This window comes from Gavia stellata, chromosome 41 (genome assembly GCF_030936135.1).
Source record: "Gavia stellata isolate bGavSte3 chromosome 41, bGavSte3.hap2, whole genome shotgun sequence".
In the NCBI taxonomy this organism is placed as follows: domain Eukaryota; kingdom Metazoa; phylum Chordata; class Aves; order Gaviiformes; family Gaviidae; genus Gavia; species Gavia stellata.
Window position 1 is genome coordinate 410,816 of NC_082634.1, and position 27,659 is coordinate 438,474.

General features: G+C 55.6%; 1 protein-coding gene across 1 annotated transcript in view; it reads left to right on the top strand.

The window, feature by feature from the left end:
• Positions 1–1,232: 1,232 nt before the first annotated feature.
• The window catches only part of BICRA (BRD4 interacting chromatin remodeling complex associated protein), a 33,794-nt gene continuing 7,367 nt past the window's right edge, over positions 1,233–27,659 (top strand). The window contains exons 1-5 of the mRNA XM_059833171.1: positions 1,233–1,250; positions 19,942–19,987; positions 20,823–20,865; positions 21,282–21,347; positions 22,770–24,737. Coding sequence (XP_059689154.1) covers positions 19,947–19,987; positions 20,823–20,865; positions 21,282–21,347; positions 22,770–24,737 — 2,118 coding nt within the window. The 5' untranslated portion in view covers positions 1,233–1,250; positions 19,942–19,946. The remainder of the gene's footprint in view (positions 1,251–19,941; positions 19,988–20,822; positions 20,866–21,281; positions 21,348–22,769; positions 24,738–27,659) is intronic.

Genomic DNA, 27,659 nt, shown 5'->3' on the forward strand with positions numbered 1-27,659 from the left:
TCAGACCCGCAGCGGGGCCGGCCTGTGGGAAATAAATAACCAGGAGTACGTGTGTCGCGGGCAAACCCGCTCCTCCCTTCCGGCTTTTATTCCAAGTCTTTTTTTTTCAGCCCGGATTTGGGAATTAGCTGGAGAAATTTATTTTCACGAAGGCGCCGTTTATGCCGGTTGGAATCTAGACGGCGAATTTGATGGGGGGAAGTTAACTCCGACGGTGTAAATCGGCTCAGTCGCGGGCGCTGCCTCTCCTTTTCCTCCCTCCATGATGGTTTGGGTGTCGCGCGCCCGATTTTTGTCCGGGCGACGCGGTCCCCAGCGTATTAAAAGTAACTGAGAGCGGTTTATGGGTTTGTTACCTATAAAAGACGACAATTTGGGCAACTAATTCATGATCGAGGTGCTCGGGACGGCCCGTGGGGCTTTGCCAGCCCAGCTGGGGGGGGTTCTCTCCCCCCGCCGCCCTTGGCTTTGCCCGCAGCCGGCGTTGGGCAGCGCTTCCCCTCTTGCTGGGTTCAGGCAGTAAAATGGGGTTAAACACCTTCATTTTTTCACCCGTGGCCGGGCCCGATTCTGCGGCTAACCGCCCCTGAGGAGGAGGGGGCGAGCTCCTTCCCCCCCCCTCAACGCCAGGCCGCTTTGCCCAGCGGGGACCCCCCTCGGGGGGGTTCAGGGGCAGCCCCCAGAGCCCCCCTCACCCCTAAGACTGATTGCTTTTCCCCCTCCCTTTGCCACAGAACCGGCTGTCCGAGCGGGCCGGCACCGGCGAGGATCCGAGCGCCGGGGGACGCCTCCCCGCCGCAGACCCCGCCTGGGGCTGCCTCAGGTGCGTTGTTCCCCCCTCCCCTGCCCGAACCTCCGCCGTTCCCGGCCCCGAGCACCCTCCGCCCCGGAGGAACCGGCGGCTCTGCGCTCCCCGGGCTTTGCCGGGCCCGTCCCGGCGCGAAGCCCCGCGCTCCTCTCCCGGCGGGGCGTGGCCGGGGGGGCGTGGCGTATGCAAATGAAGGGGACGGGGGGGGTGGCGGCGCGGGGGGGGGTGGGGGGTGGGTGTGCGTTAATTTTCGCCCGCACCGCCCGGGGTGTCCCCGGCGCTGCCGCCCCCCGCGCTGCGCGGCGGCGGGTCGGGGCGGGCGCGGGCGGCGATCAGGCAGCGCGCTGAACCCCTATGTGTCGGTGCCTGGCGGGGTCCTGCCTCCGGAGCCCGTGCGGGGATGTCTGGGAGACCCCGCGCCGACTGCTGCTCAAACATCACGGTGAGTTTCTTACAATGCAGCAATTTCGCTTTAAATCGCTTAACTCCGCTACCTGCGGCGGCGGGCGGGGGGGGATGCCCCCTCCCCGGGCACCGGCCCGGCCGCCTCTCCCCCCTCCTTCCCCGCCTCCCGGCCCCGCCGCCCCCGGACAGCCTCCCGGTGCGGCGGCTGCGGGTCACGTCTCCGGAATACAATGTACCTCCCCAAAAGGAGACGTCGCCCCCCCTGCCCCGCACCAAACCCCCCCCCCTACACCTCCACGCACGCACCCGCCCCGCGGCCCAAAAGAGGGGGCGCCGGCAGCCCCCCGCCGCCTCCGGGAAGCGCCCTGCTCGTCCCCACCTCCTCCCGGGCGAGGCGGCGGCGGGGGGGGCTCGGGGGGAGGCCGCCGGTTCGCGCTGCCGTGCCTCGGTGTTGCTGTCTCGGTTGCCGAGCTGGGTGTCCGTGTCCCCCCCCAACCCCGCGCCGCCGCCCCGCTCCACTCCCCCTCACCCTCCTCCTCCTCCTCCTCCTCCCGGGGAAGAGGCAGGGATGCCCGGGGATGGGTCTGGAAGCGCAGGCACGGAGGGGGAGCGGAGGGTTTGCCGTGTCAGGATGACAAAAATAAGAACCCTCCGTCGCTGCCCGGCCGGGCGTCGCGATGGGCGCGAGAGGCAGCCCGGCGGAGCGTCCTCCCCGGCTCCCCTTCCCAGGAAACGGCAAATCCCAGAATCCTAGAATGGTTTCGGTTGGAAAAGACCTTTAAAGATGGTCAAGTCCAACCGTAAACCTAACCCTAAGTCCGCCAAACTTGCGCTCCGGCCTGCAGCTGCGAACCGGAGTCCGTCCCCTCGGCAGCCCTTTATCCAGGGGGGGAAAAACACCGGGCGGGGGGATTTTCTGCTGGTGATAGTAACGACGTGGCTCTCGGTGTCAAACGGGGGCCTTGCGGCGCGTTAGAGCCCCCAAGTTTTTCCTCGGTGCGTTAAAAATAACCTTAGCTGAATAAACTACACTTCGTTGCTCTTCACGTTCTCCTCTAGTTTTTCATTTCTCTGCCGCTCACAGCTTCATTTCGAGATGCATTTACCCTTGATGCAGCGTTTTGGCTTCGCCTTTTTGCGCGAACGATTCCGGGCATGCGGGTTTGGTTTCTGTGGGCTCCGTAACTTTTCCTGATATTCCAATGCAGCGCGCCGGCTCTCCTTTCGGGGTGGTTCTTCCCTCCGGTTTCGGTAATTCCGTATATCCCGCCTGCCCTGGTTTCTGGTGGATTTCTGGTGCCGAGGGGCGCCCCTTTGGCCGGGCTGGGCTCGGGGCGAGCGTTTGACATAACGATGTCGTTTCTGTGCGGTTCCCTCGTCCCCTGGCGTCCGTGGTGACGCTTTCTCTTGACATTTGAGCACTAAAATACTTCAATTCTTTGCTGTCGGTTCTTTGACACGTAAATTAATTGTGCTGATGTTTGATTTATTAGCGATGGTGGGTTTGTTGTTGTTATGATCGCGCTCTCTCGTTCTAGAAATAATGCTAGTAATAATAATAGTAAGAATAATAATCATACCCTGATTTGTTATCCGCCACCATTTGTCCTTTAACCTCAGAGTAACGGAGAGGGGAACGGTCCCTCTCAAACCACGCGGGCAGCCGATATTTCGCAGTAGCGAATCTGCCGATTTTTACGAATCGCATCCTTTACTATCAACCCCCAGCAGCCGCCGCCGAGGCTACCGTGTTTTAGCGTCCGTTTGTGGGACGAATCGACGCTAAAACTCGGTAGCCTCGTTCGCTTACTTGGATCCGAATTATCGTCGCATCCCCTGTCTTAAAGCCAACCCCGCTCTTTATTTCAGAGCGTTAATACGTGACGTTATAAGCGATGCGCTTGTCGGATCTCGCCCTGTCCCCTCCACGCACGTACGTGGCCCGGCGAGGATCCCCTGAGTATGAGTGTGGAGGCTGGAAGTAAAGTCTGCTCTAGGTGTATAAGTTTTTTTACAGAGCTGGAGCTTTTCCCTAGAAAACGCTGTTTGTACGGATTCACGCTTCTCTCTCCAAAAATATTCAGCGATTTAGGTATTGGGGGAGAAATCCGGTGACCGGGAAGCGCCAAAGCGCACCGTAACTGTTCTCCTCCTTCTCTCCACCGATACATTTACCAAATCCGTTCTTCCCGTCACTGTAATAAAAACCAGAGGGGAAATCATCTCTGGGGTCCATCGTGTGCGAAAGAAATACTTTGCACCCAAAAACGTTTTTTCGACGAATAACGTAAACGTCCTCCGTGCCTGCGAGCGGACGCCTCGCTCCTGCCGTGTCCCCTTCTCCCCGAGCCTCCTCGGCTTTACTGGGAGTCTTCCCGGATGAAAAGGATCTGCTTCTGCGTCTCGCGTTGCAGGGAAACCCAAAATAACACCGCGTCCTGTGGGGTTTTAGTCCTTAAATACTGCGTGGTCGTTTTTGAGTGGAAAGAGGCCGTTTCTGTAAGTCTAGGGGGGCCCTTAGAGCGGCGATGTTTTACACGGAGCTTTTCGGGGGGCTTTCTGCCCGTTGTCTTGTCTAACGTGTTTCCCGTTGTGTGGGTGAGGCTGGACTTTCGGAGCTCTTTCCTCTTCTTCCCAAGGAAAATAAAAAAACCTTGAGGGGAACGGTTCGTGACTCGGCGTTTCTTTCCGCTTGGTTTTTGCACGACGCGAGAGACTTAATGCTAAATTTAAGTCTCTATAGGAGAGAGAAACATTCCAAATACCGCCCCAAGACCGTCACGTTAGCAGAGTGGGCTTTTTCTCGGGGGTAGCTAAACTTCCTCCTGCGGTAGAGTGGAATTTTTGATTTAAGAAATGGGCGGATTGCCGTCACAGCCGTGAGCCCCTCTGTTACCGCGCTCTGACTTCTTCCAGGTGTTCTGGTGCGGCGCTTGGTATTTCCGTACGAAGCGGTGAGCTTTGAGCGCGTGCTCTTCCGCTGCCGTCTCGTTTCTACGTTTTCACAAGCTTTTCCTGCTCTCTCGTCGGAATGGATATATTAACGTCAAAACGCGCGGCTTTAAAATAGAGCTGTTAGCCTCTGAGCGGCTTCGGATTGGGCCTCGGACCCGTTGCGCTCGCCTTCTCCCTCTGACCGTAATTTGGCTACTAAAACAGCGCGGCTGGAAGCTTGTCCCTTAATTCCGGGTCCCGGGGGCTTGCGGAGGGGCTCGGGGGCTTCAGGGAGACGAGCCGCAAGACCCCGGCCAGCTAATTGCGTTCCCTTAGTTGAGTTTACCAGGACTTCTCGATGAACGGCTTAGAAATGGTTCCAAACCTGCTACCGGAGTTTGAGGCGCGGGGGAGAGGGGAGGTTCCTGACGTTCTCTGACAGAATTCGCCGGCAAAAATAGCGACACGTGCCAAAAATCTCCGGCGGCGCGAGCAGGGCTGGAGCCGTCCCCGGTGCGAGGACGGCGGCCGCGCGTCGGTAATCTTATTGGTGGTATCGGTGGAGCAAGCGATTGCTATGGAGACTGAGCTATCGTTTCATCTCTTGAGGTGGTCCTTCCAGCCCAGGCCTGTCGGCGAAGCCGAACGGGGAAAGCTTTTGTTCTTCTTGCCCCTTTCGTACCTGCTCCGTAAATAAACGGAGGGACGCCGCGTCCGGAGCTGTCAGGCGAGCGCCGTCCCGGGCAGAGACTCCAAAGACGACTCCTTCGCGTTTCCCCTTTCCCCCAGCGTCGTCCTCCCTTTGCAGAGAGTTCGTGGCTTCCTGTAATCGGGGAGTTACGTTTCTGTTCTGATACAGAGCCTGGGGAGGGTTTTCCTAAAGAAATAAAAGCAGCAACTCCAGGAGCGGATCTCCCCCTCGCCTGTCTGCGTGTGACTCGCGCTACCTGTGTTCGTTTGAAGGTCGTTTGGGCCACAAAACGCCCCTCTTTGGAGGCGCTGCCGTGGTATCGAGGTGTAATACTGAGCAATATTCGATGTCGCCTGCCAGCCTGCGATGCCCGTTCGGCCTGAGAACCGTGTTGTCTCTAACTCTGGCGGCTGTGGAGCTTGCGCCCGCTCGGTATTCCCTGTGGGGGCGTTTTATGGGGAGACGGAACCGTGGACGGGCGGTAGCTGATGAGGCCCGTCTCGTCAAGGCAGTAACGCGCTAGACAGAGCCTAGCCAGGCTCGCGTGTCCTTCACGTACCGCCGGCCATCCTCAGAACCCCCGTCAGGAGCTCGTGGAGGGGCAGTACCTGCGCTCCGGAGATCCCTCCGGGCTCTGCCCCGAGTTACATCCCGGCTCTGCAGCCGGAGCGGAGGGTCTGGCACAGCCCCTGTGGCGCAGGCAGAGCTCTCGCCCGGGCAGCCTTTCTCCGGAGCTGCTGCTTTCTCCGTTACGGTACAGATTTGTCTTGAATGTTGCTATTTGATGGCCGAAATACTTCAAAATCCTCCAACAGGGAGTCAAAGCCACGGCTGTGCCGGAGCGATCCCACGCTCCTGGAGCCGGTGCTGGTGCGTTCCTGCGAGCGGGAGCCTCGTCTTCCTCCGTTGAGGCCCTTTCCTCCTCCCGACCGGCGGCAGCCGGGCAAGGACTCGACAAAGCTTGAAAAATTCGGTTACCTGTTTCCCATAGGCCCGAGCTTATTAGGGTGAAAGAAACCTTTGCCATTCCTCACCCTCCCCTCGGCCGCGTTCCCCGTGCGGTATGAAAACCGGAGCTTAATAACGGTACGGTGACGGGCTCCGGGTGAACACGAAATGGCGAGGGCTGCTTCTGTTCAGGCCAGCTCTGTCCCCCTCTGAACTTCCTAACGCTTTTCCTTTGAGCCCTGGTTCCTGTGCCCCCCCCAGCCCTTGCTCCTCGCCTTCTCCGGCAGCAAATTGACCTGATTTTTGTCATTTTCATCGCTGTCCGGAGAGAGGACTGAAAATCAGCCGCGAAAACAAGACTCTGCTGCGGCTAATGGGAGCAGCCGCCGAGGCTGTGGGACGGGCTGGCTGCAGGCGGAGGGCAAAACCACTTTAGTTTACATTCAGTGCGTGTTTGAAAGTTGTTTCTGCTACCATAAGTAGTTGAAACATTCATTGTGGTTTTGAGGAAAAGGTCACGGATCTGCGCATGATGAGGCGTTCACCTGCAAAAAGCCTTTTTCTGCTCATTTCGGACAACGATTTCTCGGGTGTTTTCTGCAGAGAAGGCTATGAAATTGTTGGGAGAACTCGAGAAAGCTGTCAACGTGTATTTTCTTTAGCAGTCGTCATTAAAAGCGGTTGCCACCGAAGGCTTTTCAGCCAGCCTCTGGGGAGATGCTACGGGTTCAGACCTGTTTCCTGACAGGACTGTGTGTAGTTGAATGTATTTCTCCTTTTTCTCTTATTTCTTCCTGAAATTTGCTCCCCCCTATAAAAAAAAAAAACCAAACTGGCACCCCACTATCATATTAACCGCCCTGGTTTTGTGCACCGGCTGTCGGAGGCATGGGACGCGTAAATCTGTGTGGCGGAGGTGGCCTTCCCTCCAGGTCGGAGGTGCGTGGAGCCACGGGGGGACCTGCCGTCGTGTCTGATGTACCTCTCCTCTGGAGCGAGGTCACGCGTCCGCGAGGGCCGTCGCCCCTTTCCCTAGCAGAAAAATACCTTTACCATAACGCCGGACGCCAAAATGATGGGCGGTATCTGTACGTTTGAACCAAAAAGCAACCCGGGACGGCTGCTCCTTGTCTAGGTAAATCGGGAGCGGTGTTTCCAGACCGGGAACGGTGTTTCTCCTCCGCACGGCAAGTGTTTGCCGATCTCCTTCCCTGTGTCCTCTTCTCCCTGCTCCAGCCCCGGAAAGTTTTCCCCCTCCTTCCCCGAAAAGCGAGCGCTTTGCCTCCCATTGTATTCCTCCTCCCGCTGCGGTCGAGGGAATGCGAGTCTGGAAATGATTTCGAGCAAAAAAGCTCCGAGTCAGTCCTGCGCCGCGCAGGGGGAGGGGAGGGCGGGCGGCCCCGGGACGGTGCGAGTCCCCCCCGCCGCCGCCGTGGGGAGGAAAACGGTTCCCTGACCCGGGAACGGGACGTTTCCCACCGGCGCCTCAGGACGGGGCAGCGCTGGGAGCGTCCTCGGCGCGGCCTTCTCCTGCCCGCGCCAAGGGAAGGGCTGTCCTGGGCGTGAAAACGGATCGATGCTGAAGGAGTTACGGTGACGCGAGGCGGGAGGAGAAGTTCCTTTGGTGGATTTAATCATTTTTGGGGCGATGGTTAACCCAGGAACCATACGCAGATATTTTTACTTTGTTTGTAACGGTGCTCCCATAGGAGGAAACATCCAAGGTTGTTCTCGAGCAGCCCTCACCTGCGGCTGCCGTCTGTCGGTGACTCGAGGGAGGCCGACAGCCAAAATCTGCGTTTTCCTCCTCTTTCTACCGCTCCCCGGGCAGTCTCAGGGGGGAAGCGGGGGGTCTCGCGCAGTTGGGTTCCCCCCCGTAAAAACGGAGGGCGCGATAAAACGCTTTAAGCTTCGGGTGCGCGATTCGGAATCGGCTTTCTGTTGCGAATAATTTCCCAGGGACGGAGGACGTAAGCGCAAAACGGCTCGTTTACCAGTCTTTTCCCGCTCAAGAGCATCTACTGAAAGAGTTAGAAAACCGTTTTCCTTCCCCACGTAATCTTTGTAGCTTAAAAAAAGAAGAGAAGAAGTCCCTGAAGGAGACGCCTGGACTTTGGTTCCTCCCGGAGTCGGGGCAGGGGCCATCGGGCTCTTGGAGTCCCGTCCCTGCGGGGTGGAGAAGCAGGCACGACGCTCCTGCCGTACCGAAGGGCTGGAAGCGCAACGGAAGCTTCTCGAACCTCAGCAGCTTTGCTGCTGCGATTTGTTCGTCTCGCCCCTGAGAAAGAAGAAACGTCAAGTGCCCCGACACCGCTCGGAGCATTTAAAGACGTGTTCCTTAACGCCTGCGTCGGTACGGTACCGAGCATGGTGTGTATCTGGCCGTTGGGAAGCCGACGGTAACGGAGACGTCCTGAGGAGCCTGCGAGAAGGAATTCTGCGGCGCGGCGAGAGACAAGTGTCTCCGGAGTTCCTTACAAGAGTATTTAATGTGAAAAATGTAACCTCGGCCACCTCAAATTTGACTTGTTTACTCGAGATTCGTGGGATTGGAACTCCTGGAGTCTGTTCAAAAATGTGATAGTCACCCCTTATGTAATAAAAGACGGGGGTTTTTTCCTGTCTATTTTCAGTGAAGCCTGAGGAAATCGGGCACTCCAGTTTCAGGGGAGGTTGGAAACCTGAATTCCTTGTGGCTGGAGTTTTCGAAGCGCTGTAATCTCTAAAATGGGTATAATATTACCGGTGTACTTCACGGCGCGGGAGGAATTGGACTTTAATTCGCTGCAAAATGCCCCGGACTCTCTGATGCTGTATATTTCCGTGGTGTTTGTCACAGAGAGCAACCGCTTTTCAGATTTTCTGCTAACTTCTAGATTAGAGGAAAATGGTGACGGGCCAAGACAATTATAACTTGTTTATTATCCTCCTGCGTTTATAATTCTAGCTAGTCAGCTGGAATACGATGTTTATAAATCAGCGCATCAGAAAACTTACCATTTAACTATCAGCTGCCATAGCTGATACCGGGACTGCTAAAATCATCAGCACGATTATTCAGACTAAGCCCCAATTTCCAGAATATGCAAACTGGGTTTGGTTTGGGTGGTTTTTTTTTTTGTTATAGGAACGGCAGAAAACGGTACCGGCACCTCCAGCCAGAGCGCCTGTGTGAATTAAGCTATACGGGGAGCTAATTTATGCACCCCTCTTTTGAGAACTACTTACTCCTATCTAGGGCGGCATACATTAACCGAGGACGGATTAGGGCAATTAATTTTAGAAGACGTACACAGACTTGGTCCATTTCTGGGGAATTTTAAATATCCTTCTCTGTCCTCTAGGTCCTGTACAATTAGACGCTCGATACGTTTAAACTCGCTCGCTGCGCCGCAAGAGCTGCTGCTTTTCCTGACGCCGAGCAAGTTTTATTGCAGGGAATTCCTATCTTAACCCTTTAATTGAAAATAAGCGTATTTCCAATCCTCGCCGTTCCGATTTTCCCCGACAGGGGAAAATTTGCGTTCTCCTGGAGAGAGACGGGCCGGCAAACACGTTAAAACGGCGCAGGTTGCTTTTGATGTCACCCAAAGCGGTGACGCGTAGGGTTTGAAAAGAAATGTTGCGGTAGAAAATCAGCAAGGACAGCAATCTGGTAAAGGATTAGGAAACGTCAAGCGGTCAGGGGCGTTGGTACTCGGATGCGCGCAAGGCTTATTTATTGCTTTAAACTTTCGGTAAACCGCGTCGGCGGCGGGCGCCTGGCGCGGGATCCCTCTTGGTGCTGAGGAACGGCGAGCGATCTATTCCTGCTCTCTTCTCCCTGCGTCTTTCAACGCTTCAGAGCGGAACGGGGTTCGCGCTGCTGCGTTTTCACCTGCTTGTTTCCCGTTATTAATTGAAAGGGAATATTTAAGCGCCTCTTGCCCGGTTTGGTGGCGTGGCGGCGCTGCGGCGTGGGTGTTGGGAGGAGGGAGATTTGGCTTCTTTAAGGGGGTCACTTCTGCATCCCACCAGCCTCGTATCCATGACAGCACGCTGCATCCTCGGCGCTCGCAGCCTAAATAATTTACTCTCACCTCTCAGGAACAGAGATTAACATCAAGGGGAATTGCACGATCTCGGCTTTGAGGGGCTTAAGGAATTCCTGAATCCGGGAATGCTCGATTTCGGGTGTTGGTTTTGAGCACGGCTGATCGATGGTAGCACTGGCGTGCCTGGATTTCTGTTTCCTGGTCAAATTCCATCGTGGCTTTTCCAACTTGCTCCTTCACGCTTAAAATTGAGCCGTTGCTGTTAAAGACCCCTCGTTTACGCTTTTGGGGGGGTTGTTAGGTTATTGGGGTAGCTGGTGTAATAGTCCTTCTCTATTTTTTTCCTTTGCAGTATGACCGCGTAAAGCAAATATGTTCTGTATCTCATCTCCTATCCGTAATTGGCACAGAGTTGCTAAAAAGAAGAGGTTAGTAAAACACGAGCGCTCTCCTCCTGTCCCTTTGCCGTAGCGGGGTCCCTACGAGGTCGCAGCCGCGCGGTGGGAAGGCAGACGAGGGCTGTCCGTAGGAGTAGTCCTGGGACGGGGTGGAAAACCGGAGGGAAGGCCAGGGCTGCTCCCAGGTCTGAAGCCTTTCCATGTTTTTGCGGAGGAATAGCGCTAATAAACGTCTCAGCCTGGAGAGGTGCGCTCCGAGCAGTGGGTTTTGTTTATGTCGTGGGGCAAAAGGGTGTTTTAATTACATCTGGAGCGGCTGTGGGTGCTGTACGGAGCCCTAATTACGATGATTGAGCTGGGGTGTAAGTTGGACCTCGTTCCCTCTTCCCCTTATTACTTCAAGCTGCTCGTTAGGCCTCGTCGCCAAAACTATTCCAAACAGAGTTTCCGCTACTTGAGGGGACTTGCGTGTATAACCTTCTCCTCTAATACGGTGACGGCTGCCTTATAATTACCGTCGGAGAAGGATTTATGGCACGGAATGGATCGAGCCGGTGGAAGACGTGTACCAAACGGTGAGAATAAAACGCCGTGGGTTAAGAAATCCCTGGGAGCGTGGCGAAACGTGGGAACGCCGATTCGAAGTTGATCTGTTAAAAATAGACGTTTGTCGCTGGTATGTTCAGAATCTGGGCTGTTGCCTTTTTTAAGTTTCTGCCGGGGGGGGCGGGAAAAAAGTACCCGTAACTGTTTATATTTCAAATATTTCTTAGCACCGCGACAATAAAACATACGTGTTTTAGTTTCTGGTTTGGGGGGGTTGTTTGCTTCGACGCAGGAGCACCGGATGGATTTCTGGAGGAATCCTTTCCTTAAATCCTGTCCTCCGCAGAGAGCCTGGTGAAAGCAGCTGGGAGAGGACGCGGCATTCCTGCCGGTCCTCTGGCAGAGCCTGCATTGAAATGGAGATTTCCTCGATTCCCCGGCAGGATTCTTGCAGACTCTGCAAATCCCTCAATGCCGGCCCTACGGGGAAATTATAATTTCCAGCTTTCTTCCCCGGAAGACGCTTTTGTTTGTTGCGAGGTTTGCCCTTCTCACCCGCCCTGCGCACCTTCTTTTTTGCATAATAGATAAATCTGCCGGGGCGCTGGAAAAAAGAGGATGATACCGGCGAAATAGGGGCTGTTTCCTTTTTCACACACCCCCTTGTAATCCCTGTCGTGGCCGATACGATTTGTGAACGCACCTCGAGCTGTCGAAAAATGGGTATCTTTATTTTATTTTTTCCCCCTCCTTTTGGAGTATAAGCTGCACGGCCTCAAACCTGGAGAAAGTCCAGAAGTTCAGTTAACAGTGATGTAAAATAAATAGGGGTTTCCATCAGGAGAGGCCCCCGTGGCCGTAACCGAGCCCGTCATAGAACCTCTTACGGCGTCTGAAAGCGCTGCAGCTGTGTGTTGCTGACTTAATTTTGGTTTCACGGTTTACCTCCTACTCCGGAGCTTATCCTGATTATAAATGAAAATACCTCCGTTTCGGTAAAGTTCCTGAGTGTATCATCCCTCGGCCAGAGGAACCGTTAAAATCGATGGTGGTGATGGGAGAGGTTTCCCAAGGGTCGCAGGGATAATTTGGCCGTTGAAGCCGGAGACAAACAAAACCTCACAAAACAAGCGATTCCGGGAATGAGAAAGTTCAGCGGGCTCCCTTAGTTTTAGCGACTTTGCTTTCTCGTGCCGTTCTCTCGGGAGGTTGGGGATAAATTAACGGTTGATGCCGTAAAAGAGCGCGCCGAGGAAATATTTGGGACTTCCCTCGCTGCCTTTGTTTCACGTAAATTCGCTCGCGAGTGGGTTTGGATGTCCTCTGCTCGCTCGTCCCTGATCCTTTTTCAACTTGCTTTTCCTCACTCAAAGAAACCCCTCGTGTTTTAAAGCGCTGCTGATGTTCTCAGCAGACCCTGATCTTCAGCGGCTTCTCGCGTGTTTTTATCAATGACCTGGGTAAGAGGAAGCCTGAGAAAATGGAAGGAATAAAAGTAAACTTTAATACAACCGAAAAACCGAAAAGAAAACATTTAATTGGTGTTGAGGATATAAACTTTGTGCGCTAGGTGTAATTTGATCTTGCCCTGCGGTAAGAGCCCGAAACGTGGAGAGAATAAAAGGGATTCTGTCTGGAAGGAAGAAGCGTTGGCTCGGTATGAGTAAAACTTTCTGAAGCCACTGCGACTTAAGTAGCTTCCGACAACTATGTTTCTCAGCGCAGCCAGATCCTCTTGAAAGCCGTTTTTCAGGCTTCGAAGTCATGTACGTGTATTTCAAGATTGTATTTGTCTCGCCTTAAGAGTATGGGTGGGGAAAACGCCTGGCAAGATGACTAGGAAACAGCCGGCAAGGTGACTGCGCGTTAGCAGGCTGTTAACGGACGAGGCTGCGGCTGTGGGTAATTAATAAAAGCTCCGGCGCTGCTTGTCGAAGGGCCGAGGGACGTGGCCGCTGTCAGGGAGGGAAGGCGTGTTTCTTGTTGGCAATCGAGGGACATCTGGGGCTGCTTTTTCAGCTGGACTCTCTCTCCTCGGTGCCGCAGAGATCCCTTAGCAGAAGCGGTAGACAAATGACAACTTGTACAGCGGCGCTTTGATGTCTCGCCTCTCCTCGCCGTCAGCCGGCACTCCCTCCAGCAGCACCGTCTTGTGAGCTGCGAGCGCTGGCTGCCCGATGAGCCGAGGATGTCCCCGGCTAACCACACCAAGATTCCCATCGTCCTCGGGCGCTTCGCGCTGCGGTTCGCTTGAGGGCTGCGTAAACGAGACGTAAATACTACCACTTCATACGTTCGGTTGAATAACTCTTACACCTCGCCCCGGTGTAAAAGGCTGCACAGAGTTTGAGACAACAGAGGGTCGGAGCCTGTTGTGATTGTTTTGGTTTTGTGCGATTCCTTGCTCGTTTTCTGGTTCCGCACGTCCCTCGCGCTCCCTGGTCCTCTTTCCCCGTAAGCCAAGTGGCATCGGCCTGGTGGGAAGGGGAGCGAGCTTTGCCGGAGAGCTTAATCACTGACTCACCTCAGAAAGCTGGAGGAGAAACGCTCTGGCTTGTGAGAGATGAAGCTTCAGCGAAGCTTGTGGAAACTGAATTTCACGAGAACGCTTCCGTATTTTACCTCGCCTGTCTTTAAATCGTGACTTACCTCCGTTATCTGGCGAACGTTCTCAAGACCTTTTGTTTTTTTCCCAAAAGGGACTACGAAATACAACAGCTTTTGCAGAACGGAGGTTGGCGTGCGTGTACGGTGCCTCGGCGTCGCCCTGGGTGCCGGCAGGACGTGAGCAGCATTGCTCTTGGCCGGGGAGGTCTCCCTTCCCAGCCTCCTCCTGCGACAGCTGGCCTCATCGTAATAAATATTAATTTAACCGAAAGCGGACGGTTTGCTCAGGCATCCTGACCGCAAGAAAACTTGATGCGTTCTGTAGAGAGATTTGCTGTATCTTTGTTAAAACCACGAAAAATGCTTTCATTGATGTTGCTGCCACCCGTGTTTTAAAGGTCGTAGTTAGTGTCAGAGGGAGCCGCGGGTAAGTCGCACGGAGCTGCTTTGTGCTCGAGATTTTTCAATATCTGTCGCCGTGATATTGCCGCTGTCGGTAAACGTGGAGCGTTCATTGTCTGGAAGCGGAGGTGAAACACGGCGCAGCTCAATTCTCCAGACGTGAAAGCGTTTTTGCTTTCACGTCGAGAACGGCACGTCGGGCGCCGTGCCCTTTTAAATACCTAATGTTTTTGAAGCGAAGGGACGGAATTGTGGATGTGGCTGGACTGGAGACGCCGGATCCAGCCCCTCCGGAGGATGTTCTGCCGTCTCGGTCAAGCCCGTGGGTCAGCCCAGGCCAGCCAGGAATGCTTTGTATCGAGCTTTTTTTGACGCTTCTTTCGGCTACTGGTGAGACTGTAAAGGAAGGAGAAGGGAAAAGCCTTTCTGCTAGATAGTCTGGTAATTTTTGGCTTGGAAAACAAGGAGGAAAAAGGGTTTCCAGTTATTTTTGTCAACCGTTTTCAAGCACAGCTCTGAAACCGCTTGAGCGAAGCGATGCAGGGCTCCGAGGGGAAAGGCTCTTGTCTGGGCGCCGCTGGAGCGGAGCGGCGGCTGGCCGGCGGCTTTAACGACCCTCTTTTGTAGGGCGGTTTCCTAACGACGTGGCCGAGCAGCGAGTCGATCGCTCGCGTGCCCTCCTTGGTCCTGCCGTGACTCCTGTTTACCTTTGCGATGACATTTACATCTACTTCTAACAACCGCCGCGTCTCGTTAGTAGGATGAGGCCTTTTCCGCCCCGATACCGTGAACTGAATCGCTCCTGGGCTCGGACGCCCGTTCTCCCCGAGTCTTGCAAAGGTAATTTGTGGCTTGAAGCCGACGGCAGCTGCGTTTTGGTGCCAGCCCCGGTGATTTACCCGTGCCGGGGAGGGTCTGAGGCTGGCAGCCGGCAGCCTCCTTCCGCTCCTTGTCTTTGGGCGGTCCGGGGTGTCCTCAGCTTTCCAGAGAGTTATCTCAAACGTTCCTGGTGTAATACAAAATACATTCTAATCGTTATCTCTAATTACAAAGGGAAGCTAAATCACAGAGGAGTAATGATTGTAGTGTCTTAAATATGATAAAACAAAGAATAATTAACAATTAAGGAGCAGGCTGCAGATAGGACTCCAAAGGGCCCGTATTTCCGTCACCACGTTCAATTTTGGCCCCGTCGCCGCTGGCTGTTGCCTCCCTCGGGCGCAGGGCAGCGCCGGTGAAACGGCACCAGCGATCCTTCCTCTCCGTACCTCCGCGGAGTCCCTCTCGCCCACCAGGAACGAGCTTCTCCCGGCTCGTCCTTCGGCAGACGGGAGACTCGCGGCTGCGGTCGGGACAAGGCTCGTCAGACCGAAAGCGAAACCCGGCTCTGCGCTCTCCTCCGCGGGGAGGGAAGTGACCCCAGGGCTGCAAGGCGAGGCCGGGCAGTTCTTGCCACCAAACGCCAAAAGTTTGGGCACGTTCAAGGAGGAAATTGCACTTTAGAGGCAGCAAAGGTTCTTTCCTTTCCTGTTTGCAAACCGCGGGCTGGAAATACTAAACCCTGTTGCCTTTTCTGGTGACCTTGCTCCGCAGGTCCGCCTCGGTCTGTGCCCTCATCTTTCCTGGATTTGACGGGGCGGGGGGCTGCTTTTCCTAACGAGATCTCACCGGGATGATCTGGGAATTAGGGATGCGGCTTGCCTCTGCTGTGGGAGAAGGAAAACCGCTTGTAATCTCTGCGAAGTGGTTGGGTTTTTTTTTTCTGTCTCCTCTTCAAGAGCTTACCAGGATGTAAAGTTCAGTGTTTTCCTTCCCGTTGCGTTTATGCCGGCGAAAGGCTTTTCCTTACATCACGCTACCATTCCCAGCTTTGCGAGCGTGTGGCGTGCGTGCGAGATCTAAAAATAGGCTGACGTCGAGTGTTATCGTATAATAAAATCGAGTCAGAGCTACCGTTGGCACGAAGCATCCCTCTGCGCGGAGCGGAGCGAGGACCCGCAGAAGACGCTGCGGCGTCTGATGTTGTTGCCGTCGGTTCAGCACGCAGAGCGCAGCTGTTACTGAAACACTTCAACACGGCTTCTGCCAAAAATATGTTCTTCTGCGCTCTCGCAAACAAAATGGGGAAAAACGCCATCCAGCGTGAAAGCAAAATGGGGCTGTAAAACATCTTTGCGCGTTAGAAAGTTTCCTGGTTGCCTTTTGCTGTGCTTTTCGAAGGGTTGTTTCGCTTTGTGGCCGGCGTCGTACTGCGAAGAGCAGCGATTTCTGGCTGCCTTTTTTTCCCCCCGCTATGTATTTGGTTAATTTCCGGGATGAGCTAATATTTAATGTCGACGATCAAAATGAATGTGGGATGCTAACACTGAGGGCGGGTTTTTTTCCCCTCTCATTTCACTGTACTCGGCTTTTGGAAGGAAAAACGCTTCGCCGAAGGTGACTTGTCGCCTTCAGTGAAAGTGCCACGTGTTTTACCAGCTCCCTCGCCGTAATTAAACAGCAGCCTGGTATTTTACGCGTACGGATACGCATTTAACGGCAGTAAAGAAACGAGCTTATTTAAGACAGTTTGTCTACGGATGTTCACCCACAGATCCCGACGCATTTCCGAAGCGCTGCGGTCCCGATTTTGATTTTACGGAGGAGGAAAGCACGCGAACGTTAAGTGCGGGGCAAGGTCAGTAGTGGGAATAGATCCAGGGCCTGGGAGTTCTTACCTCGTGACCCGTTTGCTGGATCACATTGTCTCTCCGTCCTGCTACCAAATACTCTAAATATATCTGCCATGGACAGTGCTCTCTCTTTTAGAAACCGACTTTCCCCCTCGATGGTAGTGTTAGGAGCCTGACTCAGACATGAAATAACGTTAGTAGGTGCTTACACTGACTTTTTATTCTTTTTAAAAGTATTTTAGATTCCCCAACTTCTCTCAGCTTGCAGGTTCTCAGCTGTGCGACGCTCTCGCCGGACGACGCGAGGATTAAAGTTTGAAAGAGTTTCGAAGACTTAAAGTCCTCTGCGGAGTGTGCGGGCTGGTCGCTGCCGGGAAAAGCGGCGTTGTGCGTGTTGGCGAAATCATTCGTTTAAGTGGAATACGGCAAAAACGGCAGGGAGGAAAAAAACCTCAAGAGTAATTGAAACTAATCGGCAGGATGTCGAGGACACACGGGGTTTTTTCCGTTCAAGAGCCTCAAATACGATTTCCCGGGTAGAGAGTTACATTCACGCTCCTGAAACGCTCCCGTTCCTCCGTGATCTCATCTCTCTGCTTACCCTTTTAAAAAGGAGAGAGCACGTCACCCCGTATCACGCCTGCGACGTTAAGAACGCTTTCCCTCTGCTTCCCATCTCGGAAGAGTTTTAAATACTTGCGTAGTCTTAAAACGCTTGTGCTATAGGTAAGCGCATTTTTGTGGGTAGAAATAAATGAAAAACAACATATACCGAGACGCCGTCCGCCCTGCTCTCGCCTGGGTGGGGAGCAGTAAAGCTGCTGGAAGTTGAGGGAGTTGGTGTTTCGAATGAAAGCAACCCAGGGATGTTATTTTTAGTTTAAAAAGGGGTAAAAAGGGCCATCTCAGGTCACCGGTTGATCACCCGTTTGGTGTTGCTGGCACATTTTGGTTTCGTTCTACCTCGACAACAGGGAAGGTGCGTCAAATCCAGCACAGAAACAAATCCCCTAGCAAATCTGTTGTTCCTCCATTTTTTTCTTTGCTTCGAACACATTTCATCAGCTGATTTCATAACTTCCCTGCCACACCTTCCCCTGCCCTGCGGCGATGATGCCCCTCACGATTTATGACATCACGCGTTCCTTCCCTATAGCAACAGAACGTCGCCTTCAAACACAGCCGAGGTGACGCTCACCGTCAGCTCTTCCCTCGTGCCCTTTGCCTGACGTGTACGGATAAAAGTAAGCGGTTTAATTGCGTATATTTAAGGAATATCATGTATTTACGGTGCGAATTCAGGCCGCTGGGGTTTTCATCTGCTCTTGAATACCGCTTTTTTTCTTTTTCAATTATTACTTGTAAGAGTCAGGCCCCGGCTCTCCCTCCTGTCTGTTAATGAGCGATAACGGACCTGACCCGCCTCAGCACCGTACTGCTTCATAACTGAAAAACCATCCAGAATATTCCTGCTCTAATTTAATAGCGTCTTGCCCTTGCTCCGCCTGAGCGTAACTCCTGTGCGGCCATCGAGTGCCTTCGGGGTTGGGATCCGCTCGTCGCACGGCCGCTGTACATCACCGCCCTAAAAAGCGGTTTTCGTTTCCTCCTCCCAAGCCGGTGAGCCGTCTGTAATCAATATCGCCAAGCGGCAAGGCAGAAATCCAGGTAGCGGCAAAGCGTCTCTTCATTCGTAACACCCCCGAGGCGCCGATACAGGAGGGCTGTAGCAGAAAGCCAAAGACGGGGGGGAAACTTTACAAATATCATCATTTTTTGGATGATTTCTGCGGCGCTGAGCCGGGCTTTCTCAGCCTTGGGCATTGCGGCGGTTTGCCGGGCGCGTAGTTAGAAACACCGGCGTGCGGCCCGAGCCCGGCGAGCGATGCTCTGCCATCTTGGGGAGATGCGATGTTGTGTAGGGAAGATTTCAGCTGGAACTTGGAGGAAATCTCCGTTCTGCGTTTCTGTTGTCGCCCCGTTATTCCTAAATACTCGGCAGAGCGCCTGAAATCGTGGAAGAATCAAAATACACGGTCTCGTTCTCGTCTATACGTGGAGCGGTGCGCGCTCTTCAGGTTGGGGTCTTCTCCAGAGTAATTAGTCGAGCAGCCTTGGAGCTTTCGCTGGCGTATTTAGATTATTCATTCGCTGGTCCTGAAAATAATTACAGCCGACAGAGAGCTGTTGAAGTCAGATTGTTCAAAACCATGAACTTCAGCCCGTGAAAGGCGTGTTCGTCCTGCACCGAGTTTCACCATGCTTTTTTTTCCTTTATAGTCTACTGAGGTAGCTGACTTTTTTTTCCCTCTCCTCGCCCTCGATTTTTATTAGCTGAGTCTCATTAGGGAGTTTCAACCCTGCCCGGACCACAGCTGCGGAGCAGATCTGAGGAAAAGAGGGGGAACAACCCAAAAAAGACCCCAGGCCCCCACCATTTCCCAGACCTGGTCACCAAAAGGGTTTTGCGGGGAGGTGGCCTGGTGCCCGGTCTCAGGTTGTTGGCCGAAAATCCTCGATTCCACCTGCTGAAGGAAAACACCTCCCGGTATGTTTTGCCACAGCAAAAGTTTAGGGATAAAAATGCTTAAACGTGCGAGTTTTAAATACCAGTTATTGCCAAGCCGTGCCTGTGGGTGCCGGGCTCTGGCTTGTGCCGCCTCCCGGTGCTCCCGGCGTTGAGAATCCAGGACCATCCTGCGCCGGGGCGCAACTGGCCGGGGTCACCGGTCCCCCTCGGCGGGGTGAGAACAAGGCAAAAACCTGCCGGTTTGGGTTTCAGAGTGAAACCTAACCCCCGGTTGGGAGAACTGCCGGTGAAATCTATCCGGTGGAGGGACGAGCAGCTCGCGGTGGATGGACGAGCAGCTCGCGGTGGAGGGCTGAGCGCGGTGGAGGGACGAGCGGGTCCCTCGGCCGCTGGTTGCGGGGCTCAGCTGTCCGCGCTTTTGGCTTCCCGGTTGTCTCCCCCGTAACCGCTGCTCGAGGAACGATGGTGGAGATGGGTGGCTTTGCCACCACCAGCTTCTCCAGCAGAGAATGAGATGGGAGAGGGCAGCGGTTTTCCTGCTGACGGCCGTGACCTTGCACCGCTCGGTGCTCCAGTCCATCTGGGTGATCCTCTGGCCTCGGTTGGCCACCGTGGCTGCAGGGCACGTTGCCGGCCAACGTTGAGCTGCGGTCCTCTTCTGGAAAGCTCTTCTCTCGGCTGGTGGCCCCGACCCATCCCTTCGACCCGTCCCTCCCCGCCCGCAGCGTCCTCTTGAACTTCGTGGGGTTTCTGGCAGCGGGTTGACACCCCTCTGACTGGTGGACCCTCCTGTTGGGGTGTCCTCTGGTCCGGTCCCCTGTCCCCCACCATCAGAACATCATCGTCATCATCGCTGGGGATGGGGAGGAAAAGCGAAGCGCGGTGTCCGGGCTGGAGGGAGCAAGGAGCAGCTCCCAGCCCCTCTGCTCTCCTGACGGTAACCTGGTTTCTCTCCGCTCTTTGCAGTTGACATGGATGATGAAGACGGCCGGTGCCTGCTAGATGTAATTTGGTAAGTAGTGCCGCGCCGTCGGCTGGACGCTGCGGTGGTTCGTCATCATCTCCTGCTGTTTTGGAGAAGGCGGAGGGGTGGGAAGGGGGTTTCCGCCACCCTCTGTCTGTAGGTGCTTCCCCAACGGTCACCGGGGCTTCTCCAGTGCCGGGCTGGGTCTCCCAGAGCCAAAAAATCAGCCGAGGAGTGCTCAAAAAAGGGTCTGCAAACTTCCCAAACTTATAAACTCCTCCTGATGTATGGGTTTGTTTCCTCCCGTGAAGCTCAGGGGGCTCTGGGCTGTGCCGGAGGAGGTCTTACACGACTTTACGCGAGGAACGGACAGGCTCCGTGCGTCCCGCCTTTCGCTTGGCCCACTTACGACGTGAATGCATCCCGTTTCTCTGGGATTTTGCCAACAGCTATGACTTTTTTTGCCCTCCAACCCTTGCTGGCTGTCAGCGGCACCGGGCTGGGGATGCTCGTTAGCGGGCCGCCCAAAGGATTTTTTGACAAACTGCCTGTCGACAGCCAGCGCGGGCTAATTTTCCAAAGGGGTTTATCGTGATTATGAAAGTGTTGGTAATTGGGGCTTTGCAGAATTAACAGGGGAAGGGGAATAAGGCAGCGTTGGTGACCCAGGAGAAGAACGCTGACCTTCTCTGAGCACCTATACATTAACTTACATCTGTAATAAAGCACAGCCGTTGAATATAAATCGGCGTACGTCATTAGTTACTGCGCTTAAGAGCGTTCAGTGTTACGTTAATGCATTAATTAGAAACACGCGTTTCCCTCCCGACTCAACGCGGGTCACGTGTTGCATCCCTAAACGGTTTCGTGTGTTGTTTTGCAGCGATCCTCAGGCCTTGAACGATTTTTTACATGGATCCGAAAAGGTGAGCGACGACTCGTTTCTATTCACCAAACACTTTAACGCAAACTTCCGTATTTTATGGGTTTTTTTAGTAAACAATGAGTTTTTCTAAAGAAAGAAACCCCCAAGTTCAGGATTCTTTTAGTTTTTAGGACTTTTTAGGACCCCGGCCAAGCGCACCGGGCAGCCCTCGGACCGGCAGCTCCCGCCGCCGCCCGTGCGGAGCAGCCGGTCGGGGTTTTGGGGCACTTGGAGCCGAAACGGGGTGCCTGCCGGCAGGGTACGGGGAGGGACGCTGCCCCACCGCTGCCCCCGGGTGAGAGCTCAGCGCTTTCCAGGGGCTGCCCGTCAGCAACTGCACTCGTATTTTTTTTTTTTTTCCATTTTTTTTTTCCATACTATATCTAAAGAAAGTAAATAAAATCTTTTTAATTACAGATTGACAGTGATGATCTCCTGGACAACACAGGAGATGCAGCCAGTGCCTTTTTTGAAGGTGCTGGGGTATGTATTTTTTTAATTTATACTTGGGGAATGGCAGCTTAGAAACCTTTCCTTTTTTTTTTTTCCCCTTTTTTTGTTTTGTAGGCTTGTTTTTCATCCGTTTCCCAGGTCCAGCAAAAGAGGCAGGACGCAGGGTTTATTCCCCAAGATTTATAGAGAAATAGCTCCAACAGATTCCCCATATATCGGGGGAGAAAAGCTGCTTTCACGTGCAGATACAAAGTCTGGGAAAGGCTTTGAGGATAGAAGATCAGGTGGAGAAGGAGAAAGGCGTAACCGTGCTCGCACACCTCAAAGGCGGTAGAGATGATTTGGAAGAATGCTTAAAAAAGTTGGGGAGAGGAATAACCCCCTTCCTCTTAGCTCCCCCCCGGGCTGGAGCGCTCCCTTTCCTTGCAGGCTACGGCGAAGGTGAAACGTGTGGAAGTAGATTCGAAAAATCCTCTTTATTTTTTTCTTTTCCCCCAAGAGCATGGGTTACTCTGCATGGATAACATTCAAGCATGAAGGTCTCTTTTTTTTTTTAATCTTTTTTTTCTCTTATTTCCCGTTACCTTGTAATAAGAGTCTTGATTTTTTTATTATTAATTTTTTTTTCTTCCGTTGCGCTTTATTTTTTTACAAGGACTTTGGGTAAAGCTGCCGATGCTTTATAACTGATAAATTTATCTCGCAGTCGAGGTTTACTTCTCCTCTGATTTTTTTCTTTGTTTTATTTTACTTTTTAACTTCCTAGTAGACCCGTGTTTTACGAAACTCACCCGCACAGAGCCGGCGGGGTCCAAGGTCAGGCTGCGTGTTGCTTTTCCGTTACTTCGTGGTTCTGCCCCACGCGGCCTTTGCCGCGCGCGAGGTGCTTGCCCAGGGACACCCTTCCTACGCCCTCGCTATAGGAGGGCCCCCTATAGCGACCCGCTGCAGCGCCTGTCCGACTTAACTCGGCTGCTGCTTGCATGTCTCTTGCAAGAAAAGGGCCGGGTTCTCGTGGAGTTTTTAGGCTTGTTTCCAGAATATGAGATTTCCCCTTCCCACCCCGACCGCAGCTTGATTTTTTAAGAGCAAGAAAGGTGAGGAGCGCATTCTCAACCCTTATATTTGGTGGCGATGGAGTGGCTTAACGTGTGAAAACTTGGTTAAACCGTCCTCGGGATGCCGTTAACCAGCTCTGCCCTCGGCCCCCGCCCTTGCTTAAAGCAAGTCGCTTGACGGCCGTCTCGCCTGCTCTCAAACGACGCCCCGCGTTCATTTAGGCTCTCCCAGGGACGCCAAAACGCTCTCCGCGCTTAGCGAATCGCGGTGAGGGCACTGTTCGCCCGCTCCTCTCTCGCGAAAGCTGTCGAGCGGTTGACCTGAAGCCCTCTTCCCCCTGCTTGAGCTCAATGCCTTCTTCTTTCTCCTCCCCTCTGACCTGCCGTCTCCCAGCTGCACGTACAAGAGTCCTCCGGCAACCACCTGAGCACCGAGCAGAGTCAGCCCACGACCAGCGTGGACCTCGACTTTCTAGAAGATGACATCCTGGGGTCGCCGTCCAGCAGCGGGGCGAACCTGCAGAACTCGGACCAGCCCTGCGACATCCTCCAGCAGAGCCTGCAAGAGGCGAACATCACCGAGCAGACGCTGGAGGCGGAGGCCGAGCTGGACCTGGGCTCCTTCCAGCTTCCCACCCTTCAGCCGGTGGTGCAGACGGCCTCCGACGGCACCCCGCAGATCTTCTCCGGCGGGGCCGACCTGATCGGGCTGCAGCAACCCGCCGTCCTGACGCACCAAGCCCTGGTGCAGCAGTCGGTAGGAGCAGATGTCGTCAACAAGGCCATCAGCGTTCAGCCTTTCCTCCAGCAGGTCGGCTTGGGGAACGTCACCATCCAGCCCATCTCCAACCTCCAGGGCTTGCCCAACGGCAGCCCCGGCGGGACGCTGGGAATCGGGCCGATTCAGGTGGTGGGGCAGCAGGTGATGGCCATCAACCAGCCAGCGCAGCAGATCATCGCCAAGCAGGTTCAGCCCTCCCAAGTGGCCACCATGCCCGTCGGCAGCTACATCACCCAGACGGCGCCCGAGCAGCAGCAGGTCACCCTGGCCTCCACGGGGGTCTCTCCGCAGAGCGCCGGTCTCGTCATCCAGAAGAACCTGCCGACGGTGGCCACCACGACGCTGAACGGGAACTCCATGTTCGGGAGCGTCTCCGGGACTCAGGGCTCCCAGCCGCTCACCGTCACCTCCAACTTGAGCAGCCCCTTGGTGCAGGCCCAGAACGTCATCATTCACAGGACGCCCACCCCGATTCAGCCCAAACCCGCGGGCGTCCTCCAGCAGAAACTGTACCAGATCACCCCCAAGCCCTTCGGTTCCAACAACACCACCCTGACCATCCAGAACGAAGCCGCCCTGCAGCAGCAGAAGGCCCAGCAGAACCTGACCTTCATGGCCAGCAAGCCCGGGCAGAACGTGGTGCTGTCGGGCTTCCCCCAAGGGCTTCCGGCCAACGTCTTCAAGCAGCCGCCGCCGCAGCAGCAAGCCCTCAGCAAGCCCATGAGCGTCCACTTGCTGAACCAGGGCAGCAGCATCGTCATCCCCGCCCAGCACGTCCCGCAGGCCATGCTGCAGGGCCAGAACCAGTTCCTCCTCCCCGGGCAGCTGGCGGGCGCCTCCGCCGTGCAGATCCCCCAGCAGCTCTCCGCCCTGCAGGCCAACATGGGAGGGCAGATCCTGACCGCCTCCCACCCCGGCGGGCAAGCCCATATCATAACTAGCCAAGGGCCGGGCGGGCAGCTGATTACCAACCAAGCCTTGCCGGCCCAGATCCTCACCAACCAGAACATCGCCAGCCAGCTGAACCTGGGCCAGGTGCTCACCTCGCAGAACGCCCACGGCACCGCTCACATCCTCTCGGCTCCCATCCAGCTCCAGCCCGGCCAGGTGGGTCAGCCGGCTCTCTTCCAGATGCCCGTTTCCCTGGCGGGCAGCTTGACCACGCAGAGCCAACCCTCCGTGGCCGCCTCGCTGGGCCAGACGGGCCAGACGGTGATCCAGGGAGTGACGCTGCCCAACCAGGTGGCCATGCTCAACGCCACCGAGAACCTCGGCCAAGCGGTGAGCATCCAAGCCTCCCCCGCCACCAGCAGCCAAAGCCCCGGCCTTGTCCAGCCGCAGCCCGCCTCGGGCGCCGGTCTGCTGCCCAGCGCCGACCAGTCCCCCATCCTCACCGTCCAAACCGCCCCCCAGCAGCCCGCTCCGCTCCAGCTCAACGTGCCGCCGCCGCCGCCCGCCCAGCAGCCCGTGACGTCCCAGCCCAGCCCCAGCTTGGCCTCCAGCCCGGAGAAGATCATCCTGGGGCAGGCAGCCGCCGGAGCCGTCATCAACCAGGACTCCATGCAGATGTTCCTCCAGCAGGCAAGTAGAGCCCTTCTGGGCGGTGGCCGCGGTGTTGCAGCCCCTCGGGGGTTTGGAGACCGACACCGAGCGCGGCGGGCTCTGGAGAGCCCGGCTTTTGGGCTTGCTTTGCACGCCGTACGTGCTAGAAGCGCTCCTGCGTAGCCTTAATTCTTTACGCGTTGTCTTCCGGCCGTAGGGCAATTCGCTTCCTCAGTAGGTGTTTAAATTTAAAGTTGCCAGGAGCAATGAGTGCGGCTCAGGGCCGCTCTGCGTGCGCTCGGGTGCCGTCACCTTGTCTTTGGAAGGAGGAGCTGGTGACGGGTCCGTCCAGGTCACCAAAGCCACCGCCGCGGCACAGAGGGGTCGGCGTGGACCCGGTGTCCGCTTTGTCCCCCTGCTCCCTCTGCGGCTCAGGGTTGAGCTCAGCCCGCGGCATCGGTCCTGCTTTCCCCCTCAGGGTTTTCTACCTCCGTTAGTTCGAGTCGGACCTGTAAAAATAATCGGGCGGCTCCAGAAGCAACGACAGCGGCCGGGTGGACGGGAACACGCAGCGTCTTTTTGCAAGAGTCCCCGCTGCAGACGCGTTGTGTGCTACCCACCCGTGTACCGGCGGCGCGAGGAGGTCGAGGTGGGTCCAGCGAGGGCTGCGGGCATCTCAGCTGGTGTTACCAACGTTGGTAAAGGCTTTGGTGACCTTTTAGACGCCAGATTTGAACCGTTGTGGGTTTTCTTTATTCTTAAACTCGTATTCGTAAAGGCGGGTGCTGGTCCATAACCTACCATAGTTGCTGAGTTATCAGAGAAAGAAAGGGGAAGCGAGCGAGCGTGCTCTCTGCGTTTTTTTTATTACTATTATTTCAGTAGTGGGAAGCTTTAAATTTCTCATTTGAACTTTTTTTGGCGTAGCTAGCGGCACGGCTACGTCTTTCAGGGTATTCGGGCTTGACGTTGGCAGTCACCTCCCGGTATTTCAGCGTAATTAAAACCAGGCGCCTGCCTGTGAGTAAAGGGTTACGGTTCGAGCCGTCACCGGGGGTTTGAGGAACTCACAACCCCCCCGAGATTCGGAAACAGAGAAAACCCTTCCCGGAAATAGAGAAAACCCTTCCCGCCGTCGGGAGAAGCCGAAGCGCAGGGCTTGGCACGCGCGACGCACCCCGGCTCCGCCAGCTTTTGTCTCTATTTACCACGTAACGCAGGTTGAGGCGCCGGCTAGAGTAGTCGGAACGGTCCGGGGGTTCTCCTGCGTTTCACGGCAGGCGTTTTGCCGGGATGTGCCTAAATCCGCGATGGCGCTAAATATCGCTGCGGTTGCGTTATCGGACTGTGTTCGGACGCGACCGGTCCCCCTGCAAAGTCCTCTCCCACCTCCAGAGAGAGCTGTTTCCCTCGCCCGCCGCACCGGCACCCTCCTGCCTCTCCCGCCAGCCCTGAGCCCTGGCAGCCGCGGTGCCCGCGTCCCGCGCCGAGAGCAGCCGCGGTTTTCTCTTCGGCAGCCGCCTTGCCGATGAAGTAGGTGTAGCGGTGCCGGGAAGAGCGCGGGGCTGGATGCGGCGAGAGGCAGGAGAAGGAGGAGGGACCCGTAAAGGCGGTCGCGGCTAAATGTGCCCCGGGCGCCTCACCCGTGCACGGAGCGTGCTGCTGTACGGAAAACTGATCCGGCAGCGGAAAACCGTGCGCTGGAGCGCATCGCGCGTGCCACAGCAGAGGGTTCTGGTGACGTCAGACATCTCCCGGCGTTTATTTTCGCCCTGCTCGTCTTTAAAGCCTCCAAGCTCTTCCTCCGGTCCGGTTTTCTCTGCTGGATCTGTGTGTAGCCAACAAACGGCCGCGGTTTTGCTGTCGAAGCGAAGCAGCCGGGTTTGCTCCGCTCCGCTCGCCGTGGCGGAAAGGAGAAGGGGGGAGAAGCGCTCTGAGCACGGCAGGTTGCTCCCTCCTGCGCCCGGCAGCTCGGCGGCCAGAATTAAGTGGACTCCGGTAATTTATCGCTTGGCGAAGGCGAGCTGCCACCGCCGCCGGGCCACCGGGCCGGCCATTTGGGGGTTTTCAGCCCTTTACACCCCAAAACCGCAACTCTCAGCCCCGGGCGTGCAGGACGGGCGAGCGGCGGCCGAAGTCGGGGGGCTGCGGGAGTCCCCTCTCCGCCCAGAGGTGGGGATGCCGCCCAGCCGCCCCGCAGCCGGGCTGCGGCTCTCCTCCCCCTGCCAGCCACCCCACCGTCCGTCCCTCTGTCCATCCGTCTCCCCTCCGAGCTCCAGCTGCTCCCGCTCGCTTGCCTGCAGGTCCTGACTAACCCTGAAAGCTGCTGCTGCCGCCCTGCGTTGCTTTTTCTTCTCCTCTCCCTTCACGCTCGCCAGCCGCTGTCTGGTGCATTTTTGTCCCTGACAGAGGCTTCATTACTTTTTTTTTCCCCCCAATTCTTTATATTTCCCTAGCGATTGGTAGTTACGAAGTCCTATAACTGTGGTTAGTCAGAGGGATATTTTGAGGCAGAGGGAGGGCGCAGCTCCCGGGGTGAATCTCTCCCCAGAAATTTAAATAGCGGGATGCTGCATTAGGGCCGTCCTCGTTAAGCCCCGGACGGCGTTAGCTGCTCCAGCAGCGCTGTGGGGAGCCGATGGCCACTGACCCCCATCTCCAGGGGAGCGGCAGCCTCAGGTTTGCATCGGCTGCGGTGGGAAAGGAGGGCGGGACACATCCGAGCATCGCTCCGGCCAGTCCTGGGGGCAGTGGTGAGGCTGTTTTTGGGGAAGAAAACCAGAAAACACTTCCTCCCTGGGCTCACGGGGAGGCTGGATGGGCTGGGCACCCTGGCCCGGGGGCCCCGGCTGACACGGCCACGGCGTGGAGCTGCTTTTGGAAGCCCAGGTGAAGCCGGGGTAGATGCCCTCCTGCAGTTTTACCTTACCCTGACCCTAAAAACGCTTTTAAAAGCGACGT